Below are 24,458 nucleotides of genomic sequence, written 5' to 3'. Positions count from 1 at the left end.
GAAAAACATGGCCTGAAAAGATACATGAACTTCAAGGTTCATTGCAGCACTGTTTACAATAGCTAAAACATGGAAGCAACCTAAACGTCCATTGACAGAAGAATGGATGAAAATGTGGTACATACATACAATGGAGTAGTACTCAGCCATTAAAAAGAATGAAATAAGGCCATTTGTAGCAACATAAACAGACCTAAAGAGTGTCATACTGAGTGAAGTAAGTCAGACAGAAAAGGAGAAATATCATATGATACTCCTTACACATGGAATCTAAAAAGAAATGATACAAATGAATTTACTTACAAAACAGAAAAGAGACTCACAGACTTAGAAAACAAACTTATGGTTGCCAGGTGGAAGGGACAGTTAGGGACTTTGGGAAGGTCATGTACGCACTGCTGTATTTAAAATGAATAACCAAGAAAGACCTATTATATAGCACATGGAACTCTGCTCAATGTTATGTGGCAGCCTGGATGGAAGGAGCGTTTGGGGGAGAATAGAGAGGTGTGTGTGTGTATGGATGAGTCCCTTTGCTGTTCACCTGAAATTATCACAACATTGTGAATTGGCTATATGCCAATACAAAATGTTTTTGGTGTTAAAAAAACGAATAAAATTAAAATTTAAATGTATTGGAAGAAAATGTAAGAACGACGCTTATAATGCTTGAGTGAAGGGCCCTTCTTAAACCATGCATAAAATGTAACAAAGGAAAAAGACTGATCAATTTAACTATGTCAAAATGTAAAACTCTAAAACAAAAAATGTACCACAAAGTTAAAGATAAACTAAAGACTGGGAGAAAATATTTATAATGTAGAAATCAAAGGGCATCTTCCCAACCTAGGGATTGAACCCAGGTCTCCCACATTGCAGGTGATTCTTTACCAGCCGAGTCACAAGGAAACCCAAAAATACTGGAATGGGTAGCCTATCTCTTCTCCAGTGGATCTTCCTGACCCAGCAATCAAACCAGGATCTCCTGCATTGCAGACAGATTCTCTACCAACTGAACTATGAGGGGACCCTGTTCAATATCTAAAATTCATAAAAACTTCTATCAATAGTATAAACAGAAAAATGAACAGAAATTAAAACAAAATTCAATAAAGTAACCAAATGGCCAAAAACATGTGAAAAGATGCTCAAATGTAACAGAAATCATAGACATTCATATTAAAAATGAAATACCATTTTATACCCATCAGTCTGGCAAAAATAAAAAAAAAAACAATACTAAGTGTTAATGAAAATATGGGGAAATTATAACAGCCTATGACACCACCCTTATGGCAGAAAGCGAAGAGAAACTAAAAAGCCTCTTGATGAAAGTGAAAGTGGAGAGTGAAAAAGTTGGCTTAAAGCTCAACATTCAGAAAACGAAGACCATGGCATCTGGTCCCATCACTTCATGGCAAATAGATGGGGAAACAGTGGAAACAGTGTCAGACTTTATTTTTGGGGGCTCCAAAACCACTGCAGATGGTGACTGCAGCCATGAAATTAAAAGACACTTACTCCTTGAAAGAAAAGTTGTGACCAACCTAGATAGCATATTGAAAAGCAGAGACAATTACTTTGCTGACTAAGGTCCGCCTAGTCAAGGCTATGGTTTCTCCTGTGGTCATGTATGGATGTGAGAGTTGGACTGTGAAGAAAGCTGAGCACCAAAGAATTGATGCTTTTGAACTGTGGTGATGGAGAAGACTCTTGAGAATCCCTTGGACTGCAAGGAGATCCAACCAGTCCATTCTGAAGGAGATCAGCCCTGGGATTTCTTTGGAAGGAATGATGCTGAAGCTGAAACTCCAGTACTTTGGCCACCTCATGCGAAGAGTTGACTCATTGGAAAAGACTCTGATGCTGGGAGGGATTGGCGGGAGGAGGAGAAGGGGATGACAGAGGATGAGATGGCTGGATGGCATCACTGACTCGATGGACATGAGTCTGAGTGAACTCCGGGGGATGGTGATGGACAGGGAGGCCTGGCATGCTGCAATTCATGGGGTCGCAAGGAGTCAGACACAACTGAGCGACTGAACTGAACTGAACTTCAGTAGTATTCATACTACTAGAAGGGGTTTAAGTTGGGACCAACATTCTGGAAAGAAAGTACTTTGGCTACAACCTAAAAAGTTAAAATTAAGCATATCATATAACTGAGGAATTTCTCTGCTAAGGAGACATGTATAAGAACCTTCTCAGCAGCATCACTTGTAACTGTGAAAAACTGGAAACAGCACCATGTCTGCCAGCAGAATGGATAAACAGTGACTATTCATTTACTCCACTCTGTAAATGAAAAGAATTAGATATGTATCAAGACAGGCATGAGGAGTGGAAGGGATCTATGCATACAAATAGCTGATGCATGATGTTGTACAGCAGAAACACAACCCTATAGAGCAATTGTACTCCAATAATAATAATAAAAAAAAACAGGTAGAACTCCAAAATAACCAAGTGAAAAAAAGGTAGCAATTTGCTACCTTCAAAATATCACTTATGTAAACAAAACAAATCCTATACATATACATATATAATCAAATATTTAAATGTAGATTTGAAGAATACATGCTGATTTCAGAATAGTGGCTCCAGGGGTAGAACAAGTTTAATGGAACTGCAGAGAGAAACAAAGAAACTTTATAATACTTAACATTTTTTGTTAAAAAAATTAGCTAAATATTTGCCAACTCATAATGGTGCTGTACAGATATTAGTTACATTGTTCTATACATTTTTCTGTAGTTTTAAAAATCTATAGTTTAACAAAAAGAACACATCGCTTTCAAACAGCAAAATAAAGGGAAGAAAGCAATACATGTACCTATTAAGTCAAAACATAAAAAAAAAGAATACATGTTAACTTCAAGATAGTGGCTGTCTGTGGGAATGGGACAAGCAAGGGGTAAAAAAAGAGACTAAAGTTACACCAGTAATGCTTTATGTATCTTTCAAGATATATCTGGTGCTGGCAAAATGTAAAAAGTGATGGGTAGAGATGTTCCATTTCTTTATTTTCCGTACCCTGAAGTATTTTATAATTTAAAAGCCAAAAATAACAAAAGTAAGCTCTGTATTTAGAAACACTGGGAAATGGTTTCCATAAACTGATTTGTCTTCTTTATCAAGATAAAGAAGGAAGTAGTCGGGACTCCCCTGGTGGTCAATGGTTAAGAATTCGCCTTGCAATGCACAGGATGTGGGTTTGATTCCTAGTCAGGGAACTAAGATCCCACGTGCCGCAGGGCAATTAATAAGCCTATGCTCCACAACTACTGAGCCTGCCGTGATCTGGAGCCTGCACTTCATGATGCACTGCCATGCAATTCATGATGCAATAAAGATCTCGCATGCCGCAACTGCTGCAGCTAACTGATACAGCCAAATAAATGAATAAATTATACTTTTAAAAATAATGAAGTAGTTAAAGAACGTGATATCACCTTTGTGGGAAGATTATATTTTCCATCTGGAAGAGAAAAACTCTGAATTTCTCCACATGCAGCGCAAAGAAAAGCCATCTTGGTACAAAGAGGCTTTGTATTACTGACTCGAACCACTGTTCCTCTCAGAGCAATGTATTTTCCATAGTAATTTGCTCGGACATTCTTCAGCTGTGTCAGCGGCTCATAATTATACACCCTAAAAACAAAAATAGGAACGTATTTACTATGAACTTACAGTGAGCAGAAAGTTGAGGTTGTCTGTATTTTCACAAGTTCCTTTTAGAAGCAATTATGGAATTCCCAAACCATATCACCCCATATATCAAGAATTTTACAAGTATTAAATCATTCTTAAAAATAAAAGACGTTAAATCTTCCCTTTTACTCTTGTCCCACTGGCTGTTCTCTATGGGAAAAGGAAAACAATGCCAAAGGGAAAGTCTCAGATTCAGCAATTTTTGAGTTTCTAACTTCTTTTTCAAGCAGTATTAGGAAATGTCTTTTTTAAATTCTGGGGAAAAACAAAACAAAAATACCTGATGATCACCTTATTCATCTCTTCTAATGTGAATTTAAAATCTTGTAATACAATACAGATAAATTCAAGAAAAAAGTCCATTTGTTCTGTGTTTAATAGAAATCTAATAACATGAACAAAATTTAATTATACCACTTAGTGTATTATAGGGATTATTAAATGTAAACAGCAGAGTCTTGATAGGCACATATCCAAAGTTAACACAAAAATTTGCAGGCTCACATATCCACTTATTTGGGCAGAAAAGGTTATTTCTATCATGGTCTCTTTAAATTCAGCATGTTCACTTGGGTGTGATAACCACTGAGTTAGCAATAAAGTCATATACCCTTTTTACTAATTTCTTTGACTTTATAAAATGAGGTTCTCATTCTTAAATAGGCTTCAGTGCCTGATTGTTATAATACTTTAATACCAGCAAATTCTTCACCTTGCGTGAATGTGTGGCACATTAACCACTGTTTCCCCATTTCGAGACAATCCTTCTTGGGCTTGTAACTCAGCTGCATGCCTTTCGAGGTCCTTAGTTAATACCTAAACAAGATAGACATTTACTTAAGAGTTACTTAATAAGATATCCTCTTGAAGCAGAACTCTTTTATAGAGAATATGAAGTTTAGAATATAAACAGTTCAGAGAGATTAACAGAACTCTAACTGCCCTTTAAAATTATGATATTTAATTAAGATCAATTATTTTATAGTGGGTTATGTTTCACCTGGGGTTTTGTTGTCCCTGGACTGACAGAAAGTCTGCTACTTTCTGTCTCAACTAAACCTAGTATTAAAAGTCCTTACAGTAGCCCCCAAAGCTATACATTCTAGATGTATTCTGGTGAAAAAATACTTTCTACTTCTTCAAATTCAATGTTAAGATAAAGAAATAAAGATGACTTCTGAAATAACCAATACTTACTTTCTTGGCATTTGACATTAAGTAAAATAAAAATTTACCACCTACTTGTGTACAAAGCAGCATGCTGCCATGAAAAAAATGGCTCATCTCAGAAAAAAAATGGCTCATCTCTGAAAAAAATGAGATGTGAATACACAGCTGTAATTGTTACCATAAAGATATACAGACCAAAAAACTATATGAGTTTTGAAAAGGAGTCATGAAAAGGTTCCACAGAGTCATAACTGAGTTAGACCCAAGACATTTGGATATGTGAGGCAAGGGGCATTCTATGCCAAATGGACAGCACGTGTAAGAGGTGAAGGACTCAGAGAATCCTAGAGGGAGCTCAGTTTAGCTGGATGGTAGTAAATGGAGAGTGGGAAGAGAAGTTGAACTACGTTATGGAAGGCTTTCAATGCCACATAAAGGGTTTGGGTGTCATTTGGCAGGAAACAGTCACCATGGTTTCCAAGGACAAACCATGTTCTACCATGTATGGCAACCATTAAGGAAAGATGAAAGAGACTGTAAAGATGGAAAAGAGATGGATTTAAGAGACACTTTAGAAATAAAAGTGAAAGGATGTGGTAATTTAGATATGAACTAATGAACAAGAGGAGTCTGAGACAGTCAAGGTTCCCAGTCTTAGGTCACTAGCAGTGTACATATTTTGTGATGAACCTTCGTAATGAACCCTCATTCGGATACCCTGACCTTCTCTGCTCTACGCCCAGTCCTCAATAACACTTTAAGACCCATTATAAAGCAACCCCACACATATGAAGTCTGCCTCTAACCAGACTGCAACCTTTCAGTTCTAGCAAAAGTCTGTTGGTAAAAATTAACAGTCTATGAGAAGGTACTGTTACTGTGAAATCTTCCTTTGAAAGTTTAACAAAAGTCACAAAATAAACATTTACCTGATGTATTGCCAGACCCATGCAAGCCAGGGTTTTCTCAGGTGTATCCCTTAATTCATTTGCTATATTTGGTATCAGTTTAGTTATTTCATCATCATTTGTCAGTTCTTTAAAATCCACCAAAATACTTCCCTTTCTTTCTATTTCATCCTATAAAACATTAAGATATAAAAATAAGGATTGCTTTTTCAAAGTGAATTATCATGAGCATTCAATCACACACTATAAGAAAGCATATGATGTTAATATGGTGATAATAAGTATTCTATGTTTTGTGCCAAGCACAGTTCTAGTATTTAAAATATATTAAATTACTTATGCCACTTAACAACCCTTTGAGGTAGGTATTAATACTATTATACTCTAATAATAGATGAGAAAACTAAGGCACAAAGAAAGTAAGTAATTCACCAATGTCCACACTGCTGATAAGTGGGAAGCTGGTAGCTGGGCCAAGGCAGTCCACTGTCTATATTACTAGCACCTCAAATACACTGCTCAATAAGATGACACATAAAGGTGGACTAGTAGTTCTGTTGCACAAGAACCTTACCTTATCATATAACTCAATACGCTCAGTGAAAAAACTTTCAAATGCTTCAATCTTCTCAATAAAAGGCATGCTGTCACTGTAAACTAATCCAACAAATATGACATCAGACTAATAGTAATCACAAATGTACAAGCATATTTTTCATGAAGCAGAAGAAATACTATTTATATACATGGTAGATGGCTTATAATCACTGTGCATTCTGATTACATTTAGATTAGAACTGGTATAAAATGTAAACTTAAGATTCTAAAACAAGTTCAGGTCTGCATAATCTGAAATGCAGACAGAAAGTAGCTCTAAAACCACCAATATCTGAAAATCTTTACAATGAAATGTGACACCTAGTAAGACCTACTAGTACAAATAGATTACCTGATAGAACCAAAGTTTAGCACACAGACTAAACTCTTACTTCTTTGCAAAGAAAATCCTACTAGTCCAAATAGCCACTTGTCAAAACCCTTCCTGAGATCAGGGTAGGTAGGTTACAACTTGACTCCAGTCCCAAAACTGTAAAGTTACCTTCCACATGGTAAAGTTCTGTAACATTTTTGAGTTGGTCTCCCACAAATGATCAGTACTATGAAGGAGACTGGAGTTTGAAAGTACAACTGGCCAAAGGCTCCTTGTTCTGAGCTAACTGCTATGGAAATATTGCAGGTATTGGTGGCTAATGCATCCTAAAGCAACAAAAGACACATCAACTATGAAACATAACATTTCTCATATGACAGAAAAAAAGAACACCTGACTCTTAATACGGAAAACATTTGTAAATCAGTTTCTTCATTCACAAGATGAATACTGGGTACGTGGTATGAAGCAAGCAGTGCAGTCTAGTGGGAGATATAAGAAGCCCTCAATACTATAAGACCATAGAAAAGACAGTTCTCCAAATCCATACACACAGATATATGAAGTTAACTGATAAAGGAGATTCCTTAACTATGTTTCTACACAAAGTTTGTTGGTTGTTGTCTCTTGGTTCCAAGCCTATCCTTCTATTTGCCACTGTGATTCTATTATCAAGATCTGCACAATACATTTCCCAGATTTCTGTAAAGTTCTGCCAATTAAAGGCAACTTTAGATATTGGCAGGAGGAAGGATAGGAAGAAAGGAATTTATTGTTTCCAATTCTTTTCAGCGTTTCTCCAGATGTAGAGGATAGCTACAGTTCTAGCCCCCAACTCCAAGCACCAACCATTCTCCTGCCAGAATTACCAGCAGCAACCAGCTTAATTCACCTCAGAGTCTGAGCACAGCTCTGAAAGATATTTTGCAGAGGTCCAAATACAGCTTTGTAGGGTGTCCCTCTAAGGCTGAAACCACAGCTATGCTGTGGCTCCTCCTTTGAATTCTTAGGTTCTGGAACCTCAGTGTGCACACATGCTCAGTTGCGTCCAACTTTTCGCAACCCTGTGGACTGCAGCCCGTAAGATTCCTCTGTCCATGGGATTATCCTGTCAAGAATACTGGAGTGGGTTGCCATTTCCTTCTCCAGGGGATCTTCCCCACTCAGGGATCAAACCCACGTCTCATCCATTAGCAGGTGGATTCTTTACCACTAAGCCAACCAGGAAGTCCAACCCCAGCACTATTTATCTTTTGTTTCCTCAGTCAAAAGGTTGGTTTCTGTTTTCCAGAGTTAATACTATCCAGGAGTTTACCTTAATGTTCCCTTTTTGTTCTTTTAATCCTCTGTCTGTATACCCAATTCCCTGTATTAAATCCTCTTCTTGAAATAACTAGTGTGGGTTTGTTTTTCTGATACAAAAATGAAAAATAATGCTCCTGAAACATAATTTGTTTGGGTAAATCAAGATTAAAGAAAAGGAGATATATATATACACACACATATATATGTAAGCAGAATAAATTATAGTAATTTGAGATGTAGCATCTAAAGAAAGTTGAGAAAATAAGACTTATAGTACTTTAGCACTTTAAACTCTACCTTCAGAGAAATAAAGCTTCCACCCTTTATATGGTATGAACTGATCCAATGTTGACTGCAGTAGCAAAGACTGTGGGGTTTGTTCTGAAAAAGCAAAAAAAATCCACAAAAACAGAATACTGGGTTAATAGAAAAAATTTTTTCTAATTTGCTTCCCCTTTTAATAAGACACTGACATGTTATTAACAAATACCTAAATTACAGGTTTCAGTAATTTTGGATATTAATTTCCAAATGTTACCTTTAAGGGTAACATCAAATGAAAGACAGACAAATTTGAATTAAACTGCTTTTCACAACAGGCATGAACAGATTCCTTCATGGAGGAGAAAAAAAAATTGAACTGTTGGCCTCTCTTACCAGGATGTTTTCCTGTGGCTTTATTCAGGTCAGGTCTGTGCTCTCTTCCTCTCCATTTTCCTGAGAAGCCCCCACCACCTCTTCCACTTTTCCAGCTTTGAAATCTTCCTTGTCCAAATCCTCTGCCTCTGTACTTTCCATTCATGTCTTTTAAAAGATAGAGAATAGGAAAGTCCTCATCAAAACTGTAGGGGAAACTGCGCTAAAAATGTATTAACACAGTAAATAAGCAAAAATTAATATATATTCTAGTTTGAGACCAGCAAACAAGCTTGTGATGTTGCACAGAATGGTACAAACTCCAAAACACTCTGCAGTTACTCTTCTAATGCTCACCTCTTTTTAAGGTATACCACAGATGTTTAAACAAGTATACTGAATGCTTAAACCTTTTATTTTTATCATGGGATTACCATACTTGTTTTCAAGGAATTCCTACAATAGAAGTGAAAATAAGAGGCAATTAACTGTAAGATAACTTTGTAGTGTTGTGAGACTTATTACAGAACAGCACTGGCTGAACATTATCTTGAACTGTGACTTTAGGAATACATCATCATAGCTCCTTATCGTCAGTCCAGCAGTGTTCTATCTACTTTTATAAGAGACACATGGATATTCTTTTTTTAATTAATTTTTATTTTGGTCATTTGTTGTTGTTCAGTCACTCAGTTGTGTCCGACTCTTTGCGACCCCATGAACTGTAGCACACCAGGCTTCCCCGTCCTTCACCATCTCCCGGAGTTTGCTCAAACTCATGTTCATTGAGTTGGTGATGCCATCCAACCATCTCAATCTTTCCCAGCATCAGGGTCTTTTTCAGTGATTCAGTTCTTCGCATCAGGTAGCCAAAGTATTAGAGCTTCAGCTTTAGCATCAGTCCTTCCAATGAATAATCAGGACTGGTTTCCTCTAGGATTAACTGATTTGATCTCCCTGCTGTTCAAGGGACTCTCAAGAGTCTTCTCCATCACCACAGTTCAAAAGCATCAACTCTTCGACTGCTAAGCCTTTATGGTCCAACTCTCATATCCATCCACTGGAAAAAACCATAGCTTTGACTACGGACCTTTTTCAGCAAAGTAATGTCTCTGCTTTATAATATGCCGTCTAGGTTTGTCACAGCTTTGCCACACCACAAATCAAAAACTACAATGAGCTATCACTTAACATCTGTCAGAATGGCTATTGTCAAAAACACAGCAAATTTATGTTGGGGAGGATGTGGAGAAAAGGGGACCTTAGTACACTGTTGGTAGGAATGTAAATTGGTGGTAGCAACTATGGAAAATAGTGTGGAGCTTCCTCAAGAAATTAAAAATAGAACTACCGTATGATTCAACAATTTCACTCCGGAGTGCAGGAAGAAAACAAAAACACTAATTTAAAAAGGTAAATACACCCCAACATTCACAGGCACATTATTTACAACAGCTAAGATATGGAAGCAACCTAAATTGAATGGATAAAGATGTGGTATGTACACACATATACACACACAATGAAACATTACTCAACTATGAAAAACAATTAAACTCTGCCATGTGCAACAAAATAGACCTGGACAGTTTTATGCTTACTGAAGTCAGAGACAGGTACTGTATATTTTCACTTATAAGTGGAATCTAAAAAATAAAACAAAGTCTTCCCTGGTGATCCAGTGGTTAGGAATTTGCCTCCACATGCCTTTGGGACAACTAAGCCCATGTGCCACAAATTACCTCCAGCCAGGCAAATACTGAGGTGCAGAAGCCCTAGAGCCTGCGCTTTGTAACAAGAGAAGCCACTTCATTGAGAAGCCAGGGTACCACAAGGAAGACCCAACACAGCCATAAATAAAAAAAATTTTTTTAATGTTTAAAAACTAGTAGAGAGGGGTGTGGGTGGTAAAGGGGATTAGGCGGTACAAACTACTAGGTATAAAGTGAAAAAAATGCAATGCACACAACAGGGAATAGAGCCAATATTTCATAACTTTATGATTGGGATTTTCTTTTCCTTACGGTTTTTTTGTTTTCTTTTTTGGCTGCACCGCATGCAGGATCTTAGTTTCCTGACCAAGGATGGAACCTGTGCCCCCTGCGGTGGAAGCACTTAGCCCAAGGTATTCCCTGAAGTATAACTTTAAGTGAAGTATAATCTATAAAAATTTAAACATTATATTGTACACGTGAATCTAACATAGCATTAAAATCAACTACACTTCAATTTTAAAAAGTTCCTATCCTCAGAATAAAAATAAGAATTTATTGTAACATAGACTGTAGGGCCGGAGAAGGTAATGGCACCCCACTCCAGTGCTCTTGCCTGGAGAGTCCCAGGGACGGGGGAGCCTGGTGGGCTGCCGTCTATGGGGTCGCACAGAGTCGGACATGCCTGAAGCGACTTGGCAGCAGCAGCAGACTGCACCCCAAGACAGCCTATCAGCATCTTTATTTAAAGCGTTTAATTAATAAATAAGTTAATAAATTCATGATGTTAAGGAACTAATAGGGCATTGGTAAGACCACGTCATATGTTAAGAAACTGAAGACCAGAGGAAATAAGAGAACTGATTAAGATCAAATTTGTCTGGTGACAGTACTGGGCTGAAACTTCGTCTCTGCCATTCTTTAGCTGAAGCGCTGCTTCCAAACGCTACCTGCAGCGTCTTTTACAAATGAGGTAATATGGTGAGAATAACTAGTAAAAATTCCAACACAAATCCAAGAGGTAGGACTGGAGAATGAGTAAAACCCACCGTCGGGCTGCTATGCTTGGTTATATACGCCACTTCATTTACGTCTCCTCAAGACTAAGCTCTTACTTGCAAAGACAGAGGTCCCAAAACAGTTCACTGCTCGGCTGACTCTCCCCTCCTCTAGGGGGAAGGCAAGGCGGGGTGAGAAGAGACTCCGCGGTCCGAGCTCCTCAGGCGACTCTACCCAAGCCTCGCAGACTTTTCACCCTTAGCTCTCCTGACGTTCCGGCGCAGGACAGAAGCTTGTCTGTTGGAGCGGCTCGGGGACCTCAACTTCTCTACCTAGGCCGCATCGGTTAGCCGGAAAACATCTAGAGCAGGTAGCCACAACCGCGAGGCAAACCAAACTCTAGTTTTCCTAGTTCTTTTTTGGCGCTTCTGTGACGCAACTTCCACCTGAAGCAGCGCAGAGATGTGAGAGGCGGGATGGAGGACAGCCAATCAAGGAGATTAGCCAGACGGAAGCCGCGAGGCTCCCGGAAGCCCTCCCGAGGTTCTGACCGGAAAGCGGAAGCGGGACGCAGCACGTGGGGGCGTTGCCGGTCGGAGGGCTTTGCGTCCCTTTAGGTTTTTGGAGGTGAGCCTGCCGGCGGCAGCGGCCTAGCGCCGGGGGTGGAGCGCGAGGAACTGGAGGGACGCTGCGGAGCTCTGAGACCCGCTGAGCATCATGGAGAGCTCTGAGGAGCAACCAGGCCCACAGCCACAATATCCCGGGAATCACTGCATCCGCGACGGCGACTTCGTGGTGCTGAAACGGGAAGATGTGTTTAAAGCAGTGCAAGTCCAGCGGAGAAAGTAAGTCAGGTCTCTGGCCTTAGGAGTTCTCCGGCCCCACCTTCTAGACATACTCTCTCACCGGGGTCCCATTCTTGGTTTTCTGGATTCTCAATCTTCTCCCTTGTTATCTCCTCTTGGATCTTTTCACTGAGGACTTAGCCCCCAGGATCCCATCCTTGGCCCTCGGCATCACCCTCACGCCTCCTGTCTTCCAGCAGAGCTGTGACCTTATTCCTGGTCCTCTATCTTAAGTATCTTACTTAATCTTTCCAGAGTCCTTTCCCCATTCTAGGCCCTCGCTCGGGTTCCCCGCCCCTCTTCAGCAAGCCGCCCCCCTCCGCCCCGCTCCATTTCCCACGTCCTGGGGTTCTTTCCTTAAGTGTTGGGTTCTTCTCTCTTGTCTTCTCACAGAACCCACCCTTCACCCTCTAATCTCATCCTTGCCTCCCAGAACCCCCTCATCACTATTTTGTGTTCTTGAAACCAATACCTTTTCCCCTCCCAGAATTTCTGATTAGAAATGTGTGCTTGCTTCCAAGTACATAATTTTTGTAAAATGCTTGTACTAGTTAAACTTCTAAATTTAAGTATAGCAGTACAGCAAAGTCCTTAGGTTATAAGTTCGATGAATGATTCCACAGTTACACAGCTGTATAATGACTGTACAGGTGAACTTTTGGTTTTTCTTTCTTGTATTGTTCTTTTAAGTTGCTTTATCACGAGATATGGTTGGTTGAATGTGGGTCTTAAAAACATACTCTTTTAGACTAGGCTTTTCATTCCCAAGGAGACAGCAACATCTTTATTTCTAAAAAGTATTCTTAAGACACATTTTGAAACACTTTTTATCAGTTTTCTTGGCAGAAGCATAGCATTAGTTTCCATTTTATTTAGAAAATGATTCTGAATTCAACTGCATACCAGGGCAGACTCTCCCTTCACTCTTTCCACAGGGCTGCACTCATCTGGTTGGGCAGAAGCAATCCTGGCTCTGTGAGCAGACTGCACATCTCACTCTTGCCCGTGTCCTTCTGACTAGGTCCCGCTTTCCTGACAGCAACCTCCTGTCAGGCCAGTCAGTTTGAGTGATGTACCCTTCTTTGCATATCAGATCAGCTGCCAGAGGGTAAACCCAACCCAGCTCAGACCCAGTGTTTCACTAGCACTGGACTACTCAAAGGATGAGGGAGGGGATGGTGCACAATCTAGTCTGAGCTGAGTTTCAGCTTCTCTGAGAGGATTCATGTCCACAAATATTTTGCGTGTCTGTTATGTGTCAGTCACTGAGGACCCAGCAAAGAACATGAATTGGCCCTGTCTGAATACTTAGGATCTTGGAGAAATTCACTCAGATGATTCTAGTGAGGAGACTTAATGAAGATGTGACACGTACACATAGAGAGTTATGGAAAGGTTTAGAGCGCCAGTAGAGACTTGTGATGCATCCAGGGGTCTAGAGTGATGAAGCCTTTGGCCAGGGTGATGTGATGCCATCTGATTCTGTCATGGTCAGCCTCTCAAGGCACACAGAGAGAGAAGGTGTGGGATGGGGCACAAAAACTAGTCAGTACACGTCTTTCAGACTTCAGAGTTCTATTGGTGTGGGCCGGGTCCTGAAGCTAAACAGACTTCCTGAGATCCATTTGTTGGGTAGACTGTGTCATGTAGTGGAAAGAACCAGGCTTTGGGTTCAGGCAGGCTTGGATTTGAATCCCAGCTCCTATGTAACTGCATCTTGGGCAAGACACTTTTCCTGAGCTTCAAGATTGCCCATCTGGAAAGAGCTATGTCCAGGATGACTGAATTGAGAATTAAATCCAAAAGTGTGAACCATCTGGCGCATACTACCTAACCTCTGATCAACACTCAGCAGGTGTTATGTCTCTTCTTTTGAAAGGAAATGTTTTTTGGCTTTTGAGGGGTTTCCTTTTTAAATTGTGCTGGGCTTCAGTCATGTCCAACTCTTTGCAACCCTATGGACTGTAGCCTGCCAGGCTCCTCTGTCCATGGGATTCTCCAGGCAGGAATACTGGAGTAGGGTGCCATTTCCTTCTCCAGGGGATCTTCCCCACCTAGGGATCAAACCAGTGTCTCTTAAGTCTCCTGCATTGGCAGGGTGGGTTTACCACTACTGCCACCTGGGAAGCAAAATCTGGGTAGTGGGAAAAGCTAAAATTGCCTGGGCCTCAGTAGAGCATTGTCAGTGTTAGGCATCCCTTACAAATGTGTAAATTGTCAGTAATGTTTACAGGCAAATATCATTTCGTTTTACTGGATAATTTTTAAAGAAAATGGCCATTTAGGCCAGGGAATTTGTTAAATCCATGTCATCTCCATGATTGTTCAGTTTTGAGGTTTTCTTGTGTTCAAGAGGTGTCACAGAATCTGTGTTAGTGGCACGGCAATCTTGGCAACACTTTATGCTACTCAGGAAATCTGAAATATGCAAATTTGGACATCCTGTCAAACAGTGCAAATTGGAGCCAGACCAGTGCCTCAGAAAAATAATGTCTTTTGTCCCTGTTTCTCATTCCAAATTCTTTGTTTTTGTGCCTTGTTAATTTTATCTGTCTGCCCGTAGCCCAGTTCTCTTTCATTCATTTGTCAGTTCATGGTCAAAGATAATGCTGCCAATTATCCTTTAGGGAGAGTGATTATGAAGTAAACGAGGTCAAATATATCTTTCCTAAATTGAGTGCAGATGAGATTCAGCTTATTGATTGCATTTTTCCCCCCAGGAAAGTAACTTTTGAAAAACAGTGGTTCTATCTGGATAACGTCATTGGCCATAGTTATGGAACCACATTTGAAGTGACCAATGGAGGAAGTCTTCAGCCTAAGAAGAAGAAAGAAGAGCCTACTTCAGGTGCACTATACTACTTAGGATGAGTGAAACAGATGCTCTTGAGCTGTCCAGTCAGAAACCTGTCAACCTGAATTAATTCTGAAATGCTAGCCCAGGCTGTTCCCAAAAGAATCTGAACTCACAATCTGAGAACTGTAACTCAGTAGAATGAATTAGGGTCTGCTTTTGGCTTTGAGATATCCTGGGTTCTGACTCCAGCCCATCATTAACCAGCCCTCTAACCTTGGGCCAGATATTTAATCCTATGAATCCTTCCAACTTCAGTGTAAGAGCAGGTGTAGAGCCCTGTTGGTGTCTTTTGAGGTAGTTAGCATATAGGGAAGAGAATAAGATGTCAGGTTTTTAATTCAACTGACTAGGTTTAAGCTCCAGCTTCATCACTTACCTTGTAACCTTGAGCTAGTTATTTGGTTTCTCTAAGTTTTATCTGTAAAATAGGACCATAACACATGCTTAATGACCAAGCTATAGTGAGTATTCAATCATATGACACATAGGAAGTTCTTAACAATGCCTTGCCTGTTAAAGTAACAGCCCCATGGGTTTAGTATTATTATTAAACTGAATGCTTAAATTTTTATTAAAATAAGTACACTTAAAATATTTTATTAATAAAAGTATTGTTAAAATTGCATAATTAAAATACTATTGAAATTCTGGTTCAAACCACTTTATTAAATATTTGTTAAATATTACTTATAAATATTCATATTTTTATTAACCATCAAATACATTCCAGGCATGATTAAGCACTGCAGTTACAGCAGTTTGTTAGATAGACCATCCCATAAAATTTATTTAGCAGTGAAAGTGTTAGTCACTCAGTCGTGTCTGACTCTTTGCAACCCTATGGACTGTGGAATTCTCCAGGTAAGAATACTATAGTGGGTTGCCATTTCTTCCTCCAGAGGACCTTCCCAACCCAGGGATTGAACCTGGGTCTCCCACATTGAGGGCAGATTCCTTACCATCTGAGCCACCAGGGATGCCCACTTAGCAGTGGGAAATGCCAAAAAAAAATAGACAATCAAACAGCATAATTTCAGGTGGTGATGTGTGCTGCGCAGATGATGGAGCAGGGAGATGTACAGAAGGCTGATTGAATGAGGTAAGACTTGGCTAAGATGGTGAGCTCAGCTCTGAGTAATGTAAGGAGGATCCACCCACTTGGAAACATTGCAAGAGCATTCCAGGTGGAAGGAGCAGCAAATGCCAAATTCCGGCATGGTGACCACGCTGCTGTGTCTGAGGAACACGAGGAAGTGGAGTGACTGAGTACAGGGCTTGAGAAATGAGACCTGAAAAGGTAGCTGGGTACCAAATCATGTATAACTTTGCAGGTCACCTTTAAATTGCTACAGGAAGTCACTGTGTGGTTTTGTGTGTTGGAATAGATGAGCCAGTTTGCATTTTAAAAAGAACTCTGCTGTCCAGGTGGACTGTTAGGGGGCAAGAGTGGAAGCAAGAATATGAGTGAAAGGCTTGGGCTAGTTGTGACAAGAAAGAATAGCGGATTGGGATGGGGCCAGTGGAATTCATTGGAAAAGACCCTGAGGCTGAGAAAGATTGAAGGCTAAAGAAGAAGAGGGCAGCACAGGATGAGATGGTTAGATAGCATCACTGACTTAATGGACATGAATTTGAGCAAACTCTGGGAGATAGTAGAGGACAGAGGAACCTGGTGAGTACAGTCCATGGGGTCACAAAGAGTCTGACATGACTTAGCAACTGAACAACAACAAGAAGTAGAACTGAAAGGCCAAATTTAAGTGGCTGATGGGCTGGATATAGATATAAACTTAGAAGAAGAAAGATTTTTAAATAATTTCAGATCATATATGTCATAGAGCAATTTTCTTCCTTAGAAACCAAAGAAGCGGGCACTGATAATCGAAATATAATTGATGATGGAAAATCTCAGAAACTTACTCAAGATGACATAAAAGCTTTAAAGGATAAAGGCATTAAAGGCGAGGTAAAATTCAAAGGATTTTTTGTTTTGTTTTCATTTGTTATTTAGGAAATTGCTTGCTTTTTAAAGCAGACTTTTCCTAAGGTAAGATGTAAAAATACAGTACATTTCTATTAAAAATAGCTTGAAGTGTTTATGCAATTCAGTATATCAAATATTTTGTTTCTTATAGGCAGGAATTTAAGTGAATGACATTACTAATATTGTTAGCAAAAGGAAATTTGATAACTTATTGCATCTTAGAGCTTGACTTTGTTCATTTTCAATAATGTTTTCAGCCAGTGTCTTCAGGACTGACAGTGTACTTTACCTCTTTTCTCCCTAAATTGTATATGTCTGTTCTTTTACTTTGATTTAAATGGAATTATAAGGTACTAATATTTTAATACAAATTCTGGATAGAGTATAAAAATACTAAGTTCATCCATTTGGACTTCTGTGGAAAAGGGCCTGGAGAATCAGACTTTTGGATACATTCTGTGGTAAGAAACCTTTGAAGTTATCTGTGCTGTGAAAATAAAGTTTCAGGAAATCTGCTTGCTCCTTTTCTTATAGGAAATAGTTCAGCAATTAATTGAAAATAGTACAACATTCCGAGACAAGACAGAATTTGCTCAAGATAAATATATAAAAAAGAAGAAAAAGAAGTAAGTAATTATGCTTTTAAAAGGATGGAAATACAAAATATTTTTATAGATTTATAAAATGTATTATTTAAATAAAATATTTTTAAACTAGCTTTTTAAAACTGATGTTCTGTTTTTCTTCCCCTAGATATGAAGCCATGATTACTGTTGTGAAGCCGTCCACCCGTATTCTTTCAGTTATGTATTATGCAAGAGAACCTGGAAAAATTAAGTACGCTTTGTTTCCTTTCAAAAGTATAATTGGGGGAAAATATATCTTTAAGAAAGTCATGATTTTAAATAAAATGAAAATCTTGCTCATCTGCATAAAGTATCCTCCTACTTCATAAATTGTAAGTCCTTTTTTACTATTGCCTCCAAAGCAATCAATAATCTTATCAACATCATTTTTATGAAACAAACAAAACTTGAAAAATGATGGTTAAAATAGAACACTTTGCTTAGCGAAAAATGAATACGTTATTCTTTTTTCCTTAGCCACATGAGATATGATACACTCGCCCAGATGTTGACATTGGGAAATATCCGTGCTGGCAATAAAATGATTGTGATGGAGACGTGTGCCGGCTTGGTGCTGGGTGCAATGATGGAACGAATGGGAGGTAAGATTTAATGTTTTCATGTTCATTAAAACCCTACCATGATTTGAGTAGAGGGGTCTAAAAAAATTCAAATTCAAAGTGAGGTTGAGTTACTGGAAGTTAATGAAATGACTTGAGTGTGCCTGCACAGCTCCATTCTCTGGGAGCTTCCTCCACAGTCCTCATCTCCCAGCCTGAGCTGTGTTGGCATCCCCAGTGGCAGTGTCCTTTCCAGCTTCCGTGTCAGTGCGGGTGGTTCTGAAGCCTGTGACTGGCTAGAACTTCAGGACAGTGATTTCAGTAAACTCTTGGGTAGCTGGTGCTCATTTTATTGCCCTGAATTGAGGGGAGGGGATAGGGTGGGAAGAATACTAGGTATGTATTCTATCCTAGAAGAAAACAACACAGCCTGAATTGCCTATCCTTTCTCTGACCCTGTTGAAGATAAGAACTTTTAACTGCCTGTTTAAAGATTGGCCCAGAGGGAAGCTGAGAGCCAGTCACCAATCATGTGACATAAAAATTTGTAGGCTCACAGGGTTTTACTGTAGTGTCAGTGGGGGTATGCTTCTTTAAGACTTCCTGTGTACCTATTAGGAATTGTGTTACCTCCATTGGGAAGATACATAGAGTCCAGATAGACCTCCCTGAGGAGCTGCATCATCTTCAACCTCTGAATAGCATAAAGCAGAGAAACTTTCACTCTCTATAACATGACATACCCTGAGGGTTGCATAGTCAAGTCTCCTCCATTAAGCAGATGTCTATTTCTTTTATCTTTTCAGGTTTTGGCTCCATTATTCAGCTGTATCCTGGAGGTGGACCTGTTCGGGCAGCAACAGCATGTTTTGGTTTTCCAAAATCTTTCCTCAGTGGTCTTTATGAATTCCCCCTCAACAAAGTGGACAGTCTCTTAAATGGAACATTTTCTGCTGAGATGTTGTCTTCAGAGCCGAAAGACAATGCTTCAGTTGAAGAAAGTAACGGCACACTGGAGGGAAAACAGACTTCTGAACAAGAGAATGAAGATAGCATAGCAGAGGCCCCAGAGAGCAATCACCCAGAAGAACAAGAAAGAATGGAAATTGTCTCTCAAGATCCAGACTATAAGGAGCCTAAAGACAGTGGAAGTAAAAAGGATTATGTAAGAATGTTAAGAGTTCCCCCTACCCTCATAATGCTTTCCCCAAGGCTTCAGTTAACTTATTGTAAGCCTTGAGATTTGATTTGACTTTAAGAGCATCAGCTCCCAAGATAATAAATATCAAAACAGAGAAAGAGTGTATGTGAGTATATCCATGTGTGATTTCATCTTTGGGATGGAACTTTAGGATACAGAAGCATTATATAGGTAGCTCCATGGTGGTTTTATAACAGCAGGGCTCTTATGTATTTTCAACTTCCCTATAAATGATCTCCCTCTCTTGCTTTAGTTCAAGTTGATAATTATCGTTAAAATGTTTGGATAGACCAGTATTTCCAAAAACTTGACTCAGTATGCTGGTTTCTTATTTTTCTTCTTGAAGATTCAGGAAAAGCAGAGGAGGCAAGAAGAACAGAAGAAAAGACATTTAGAGGCTGCTGCTCTGCTGAGTGAAAGAAATGCAGATGGGTGCGTTGATGAAAGATCACAGGCGATGTCTTGGTGTTCAAGGGCTCTGCTTCAGGCAGATTAGCACTCTGCTTATCTGCTTTGGTTGTAGTGGGAACAAGCATGATGATTCTGTCTTGGATTTGTAAAGAAAGGAGACTGCATCTGGCAGGGGTGGGAAATTGATTATGCTGATTTCAGAGTTTTAAAAGAAATTGAAATTTCTCCAATGATAGCACATGATCAGATGGGGCTTTGTAGTCCCACTAGCTGCAGGTTGGTGGGGCATTCTAGTTGATGTGATACTGGCTAAGGGCAAGGGCTAAGGAAAGCCTGACGGGAGAGGTAGATTTGGGTATCTACAAAGCCAGTATTACAATGTTGGATTTGTTTCCAGATTTCTTTTTTTTTTTTAATCAAGAATGTCATTAAATTCCACTTTGAGTTGCCAAGCACCATGAGAGTTTATAATCCAATTTGTGTTTCTTAGAAAGTAATAGTTCATGATTTTACTGTTTGGGATCTCTAGAATATTATATTTAAAACTCTTCTTTGTGTGAGTCATGCAAATAAATATCTGAATATTTTAGATGCATTTTAAAACCTGTGCTCTACCTTGGAACATAGAGAAATAATTTGTCTCACATTTTCTTGCAGGTTAATTGTAGCTAGTCGTTTCCATCCCACTCCACTGCTGCTGTCTTTGCTGGACTTTGTGGCTCCTTCAAGGCCATTCGTGGTCTACTGTCAGTATAAAGAGGTAATACTGAAATGGAATGGACTGGAATTCTTACATCTAAATATTGCAGCCCTCAAAATAATTATTAATAGAACTCTGTTTATGCCTTTAGCCTCTGTTGGAGTGCTACACAAAACTTAGGGAAAGAGGAGGGGTCATCAACCTCAGGCTGTCTGAAACTTGGCTCAGAAATTACCAGGTATGTACATGTTCTTACAGCCAGTCCCTGGGAGCTACTCTTCTGGGTTGCCAGCTCTGCACAGTAGTGCTGAAAACTGGGGATCTCCCTATTTCTATCTACAGAGATGAAAGAGTCTTATGTCTGTAACTCAAAGTGCTCTGATCTTTCCTGACCCTTTTTTCTTTTATCATATCATGGTCAGTAACTGAAGTCCAGAGACACTTAAAATGCAGACAACTGTGCTTATGTTTCCCCAAGGTTTTGAGGGCACTGTACAGTGAATAACTGATAATAGCAAAATTCCTCAGCTAACAAGAAGGTGACTCTTTCCTCTTTGCTGGGATGTCTTTGCAGCAGGTGTTTAGGATTTCCTGGTGGAGTCTATAAGTTCAGGTTCTCTGAAAGGTAGAAGTGTAAGAGATTTATTGGAGAAACACCTTTGAAAGATAAAGAGAGAGGGAGCAGGATTAGGCAGGGAGCGTTGCTAGACCATCATGCAGGTCTGATGCCTATAACAGAGTTGGAGGACAAAGGGGGAGGAAGGGCTTGCGTGCTGTTCTGAGAAAGTCTCAAGATGATGAGGAACCCCAGAGCAGAGATTGCCCACTAGAGGAGTGCAGTATTGGACAGTTGTAGTACCCATGCTCAACTATCAACTTGGAATAAGCCATAGCCTCCATATGTGTGACTCTCAAATGCACACATCTTAAAGGAGCAGCAGCTAGAAGCTTTCTGTTGCTTCACCTCACAGCCAGTTCCCTCTTAGAGATCTGGGGTGAGGGAGGGGGGACACCTTCATGACTGTCATAGGCTCTGCTTTGCTTCTTGGACATCTTCCTTAATCCAGGGTACTCTGCAGACCTGGAAAACCCTGCACGTCATAGTAGTCATCTTATTTAGTTCTAGAAACAGGAGAAAAGAATTTTTGACAAGACTTAACAGGGTGTTGGAGAAGGAAGGCTCTGGCTATATGTCTATAGCTACTTCTCCATGGACCCAGCTCCACTGTTGACCATGAAGCTTTCTAGAGCCAAGAGGGAGAAAGCCAGGCCCAGAGCACTACACAAACCAGTTGCCCTTTTACCTCCAGGAACTTGCTTCAGGTTTAAGAGAAATTATTTCACTTATATTTTTCAAAGAAAATCACTCAAATCAATTTCTGTACTTTTATCTGCATTATTATGTGAAAGAAGGACCTCCTTAGGAATAGGTCTAATTAAATTGTTCTCTCTTCAAGAGAATCTGTGTCATTTAAATTCTGATTTCTGGCATGTGTATTGTTAGCATGGCCTTATCTGCTTAGAGAAACATGAATGTCTTTCTGTCTTGATTAGGTTTTGCCGGATCGAAGTCATCCGAAACTACTGATGAGCGGAGGTGGAGGGTACCTTCTCTCAGGCTTCACTGTTGCCATGGACAACCTTAAAGCAGACCCCAGTCTCAAATCTAGCACCAGCACTTTAGAATCTCACAAGACTGAAGAGCCAGCAGCTAAAAAACGGAAATGCCCAGAATCTGACTCTTAACCTTTTAAAAATTGCTTTGATTTTTGTTCTCAGACGTTATACAGTTAGTAAGTAAATCTTAAATGCTATTACTAATTGTGTTTTCATATCCTAAGAATAAGAACGTGTTTATACACCTGTTCCCAGGAAGGACAAGTAAGCCTTTTGTCCACCTCTGACATAGCTAGGTTTGGACTGTCAAAACCTTGAGCCAAAACACCTAAACCTGGGGTAAGCAGTGGTCTGATATATGGCCAATTCTGTTTATTTCACAAAAATCCTTTAAGTACTTTCAGTACTCTGTGCAAATTTCTTGAGAATTTAGAGATAAAAGAAATATATTTATACAAAATTTTGTTTATAGGTTAAGCTAAGTGGAATAACATACCATCAGTGAAACTTGGGTACTATAAAGAAGGAGTTTGTGCAAGAAATTTCCTTTCTTCATTACGTTCTCTTCAACCTAAGCAATATGAATGTGTGTGAGATTTACAGTACCAAAAATGTCCATCCTTTTCCTTTCAGTGGAATAAACTTTTAAAAAATATTTTACTATTTTAATAGTTGATGACCTGGAAAAACTCGTGAGTATTTATTTTATTGCTGTTTTTGTGAGTAGGTGTAGTAGGGTACTTCTTTGCATTAATTTGCCAAACCTCTCATTCTTTTGTTCAAAATAAAGTGACTAGAATTTTTATGTACTATTAAAGGAAGCAAATGGTTTTTTCTCTCCCCAGAGACTTATGGAGATAGATAGATACATATATGTGAATGTTGGTATATGCACATATATATATTTATGTACACACACATGCACATGGAGACAGAGAGAATGCACTGTATATATGAACTATAGCAAAGTTTAGTGCAGGGCTTAGACCAGTCCTCATTGCATTAGTGTCACTCCTTGTCAAATGTATTTTAAAGTGCCTTTTTTGGTGATTATTAATGCTGGTTTGTTGAGCTCTGGCATGACTGGGGTTAGCCTTTCTAAGCTCTGAAAAAAAAGGTAATCAAATTATTTTGGTCATCTGCTGCAGCCAAGAAAAAATGTTTAGAGGAAGTCAAGGCTCTTGTCCATTGATAATCTGAGTCTTGCTCGTTAAACATGTTCATCATGTATGTTGTTAATGTCATTATAGAATAGATGTGGATCATCCAGCAAGGAGCATCTCAAAAGGAAAAAAGATTGCTCTTTCCTAATGTACTATTCTAAAAATGGCCAGTTGTGATTACCAACAAGTACAGTTCTGATTCCTCTTTCTTAAAACAATTGCTTTTAAGGAATAAAAGCATTTTGTACTATGATCTGTCTGACTTATATTAATGATGGTTAGTGATGCCGCCTTCATTCGCTTTCAGCTGATTGTGACACATGGTCTATGTAAGAAAACATGCCTGGATTGGCATCTCACTGAACATGTCCATGAAAACAGTTGTCACTGGCATGCATCCTGTCAAGTCTGGTTAAAGAGAACACAATATATGCACAGACAGATTCAATACTGGCTGGTCTCCACTGGACACTGTTGTTAGAACCATATCCTATTTGAAACTCAACCAGTTTTCAAGTCCCATTTCATTCAGTCTAGGGGTCTGCACTGCCAAGGCCCTGTGTCCCCATATAGCTACCCTGGAGTTGACTTGGGAACTTAATGCACCAGGTTAAAAGTTAACTTTTACCTATTACTTTTTCTCATTCATGTAATTTACTTAATCTTTGAGTACTAATGATTTAATTCAGTAGTTTGAAGATATAGTGTGCACCAGAATCCCCTCATGGGCTTATTAAAACACAGATTGCTGAGCTCCACTAAATTTCTAAGTAAGTTTGGGATGGGGCAGAAAATTCACATTTCTAAGGTGACACTGGTTCTGCTGGACCATAACCAACTACTTGAGAAGCATTTATGTGTGGACACCCAAATAACACGTGTCTTGTTTGTAAAATGGATATCACCTTTGGAGCAGATAAGTGGGTAATTCTATGGCTACTGGACATCCAGTCACCAGGAGAGTTATGTGAAATAGCACTTTAATGAGTGGCCATCAAAAAGTAAAGACAATCATTAATAATGTCCATCATACTCCATTTGATTAGGGTACTTGGAAATATAATGTGTTAATTAGTTTGTTGTTTTTTTTTTTTTTAGCTTAAAGGTATACTAAAACTATAT

General features: G+C 39.2%; 2 protein-coding genes across 9 annotated transcripts in view; one reads left to right on the top strand and one right to left on the bottom strand.

Moving 5' to 3' along the window:
* The window catches only part of MCM8 (minichromosome maintenance 8 homologous recombination repair factor), a 59,206-nt gene extending 47,413 nt beyond the window's left edge, over window positions 1-11,793 (bottom strand). For 4 of the 7 annotated variants that reach the window (XM_042229744.2, XM_042229746.2, XM_042229745.2 and 1 more), the window contains exons 1-7: window positions 11,489-11,793; window positions 8,683-8,829; window positions 8,323-8,406; window positions 6,364-6,446; window positions 5,811-5,960; window positions 4,424-4,527; window positions 3,453-3,651 (exon numbers count right to left, since the gene is read on the bottom strand). In XM_042229744.2, the coding sequence (XP_042085678.1) occupies window positions 3,453-3,651; window positions 4,424-4,527; window positions 5,811-5,960; window positions 6,364-6,446; window positions 8,323-8,406; window positions 8,683-8,827 (765 nt within the window). In that variant the 5' untranslated portion in view covers window positions 8,828-8,829; window positions 11,489-11,793. Of the gene's footprint in view, window positions 1-3,452; window positions 3,652-4,423; window positions 4,528-5,810; window positions 5,961-6,363; window positions 6,447-8,322; window positions 8,407-8,682; window positions 8,830-11,422 lie in introns of all 7 variants that reach the window. The other 3 variants (XM_012188692.5, XM_060397608.1, XM_060397607.1) reach the window with 1 other exon arrangement.
* Window positions 11,794-11,987: 194 nt separating this feature from the next.
* TRMT6 (tRNA methyltransferase 6 non-catalytic subunit) lies at window positions 11,988-23,589 on the top strand. Of its 2 annotated transcripts, XM_004014348.5 has the most exons (11): window positions 11,988-12,217; window positions 14,938-15,065; window positions 16,931-17,040; window positions 17,593-17,684; window positions 17,812-17,895; window positions 18,162-18,286; window positions 19,051-19,409; window positions 19,792-19,877; window positions 20,514-20,616; window positions 20,708-20,794; window positions 22,111-23,589. In XM_004014348.5, the coding sequence occupies exons 1-11, from the start codon at window positions 12,090-12,092 to the stop codon at window positions 22,300-22,302; spliced, it is 1,494 nt and encodes a 497-aa protein (XP_004014397.1). In that variant the 5' UTR covers window positions 11,988-12,089; the 3' UTR covers window positions 22,303-23,589. The 2 variants fall into 2 exon arrangements, with proteins under 2 accessions (XP_004014397.1, XP_060253593.1); XM_060397610.1 differs by lacking the exons at window positions 14,938-15,065; window positions 16,931-17,040 and having other exon boundaries at window positions 12,159-12,217.
* Window positions 23,590-24,458: the final 869 nt, after the last annotated feature.

Source organism: Ovis aries, chromosome 13 (assembly GCF_016772045.2).
Source record: "Ovis aries strain OAR_USU_Benz2616 breed Rambouillet chromosome 13, ARS-UI_Ramb_v3.0, whole genome shotgun sequence".
Taxonomy (NCBI): Eukaryota; Metazoa; Chordata; class Mammalia; order Artiodactyla; family Bovidae; genus Ovis; species Ovis aries.
The sequence above is the reverse complement of the archived record's forward strand: the minus strand, read 5'-3'. Positions and strand labels throughout refer to the sequence as shown.

Coding starts and splice junctions, on each gene's coding strand:
- TRMT6 (XM_004014348.5), top strand. CDS start 12,090: ATGGAGAGCTCTGAGGAGCAACCAGGCCCACAGCCACAATATCCCGGG. Junction 12,218..14,937: donor GTGCAAGTCCAGCGGAGAAA/GTAAGTCAGGTC, acceptor TTTTCCCCCCAG/GAAAGTAACTTTTGAAAAAC. Junction 17,896..18,161: donor AGAGAACCTGGAAAAATTAA/GTACGCTTTGTT, acceptor TTTTTTCCTTAG/CCACATGAGATATGATACAC.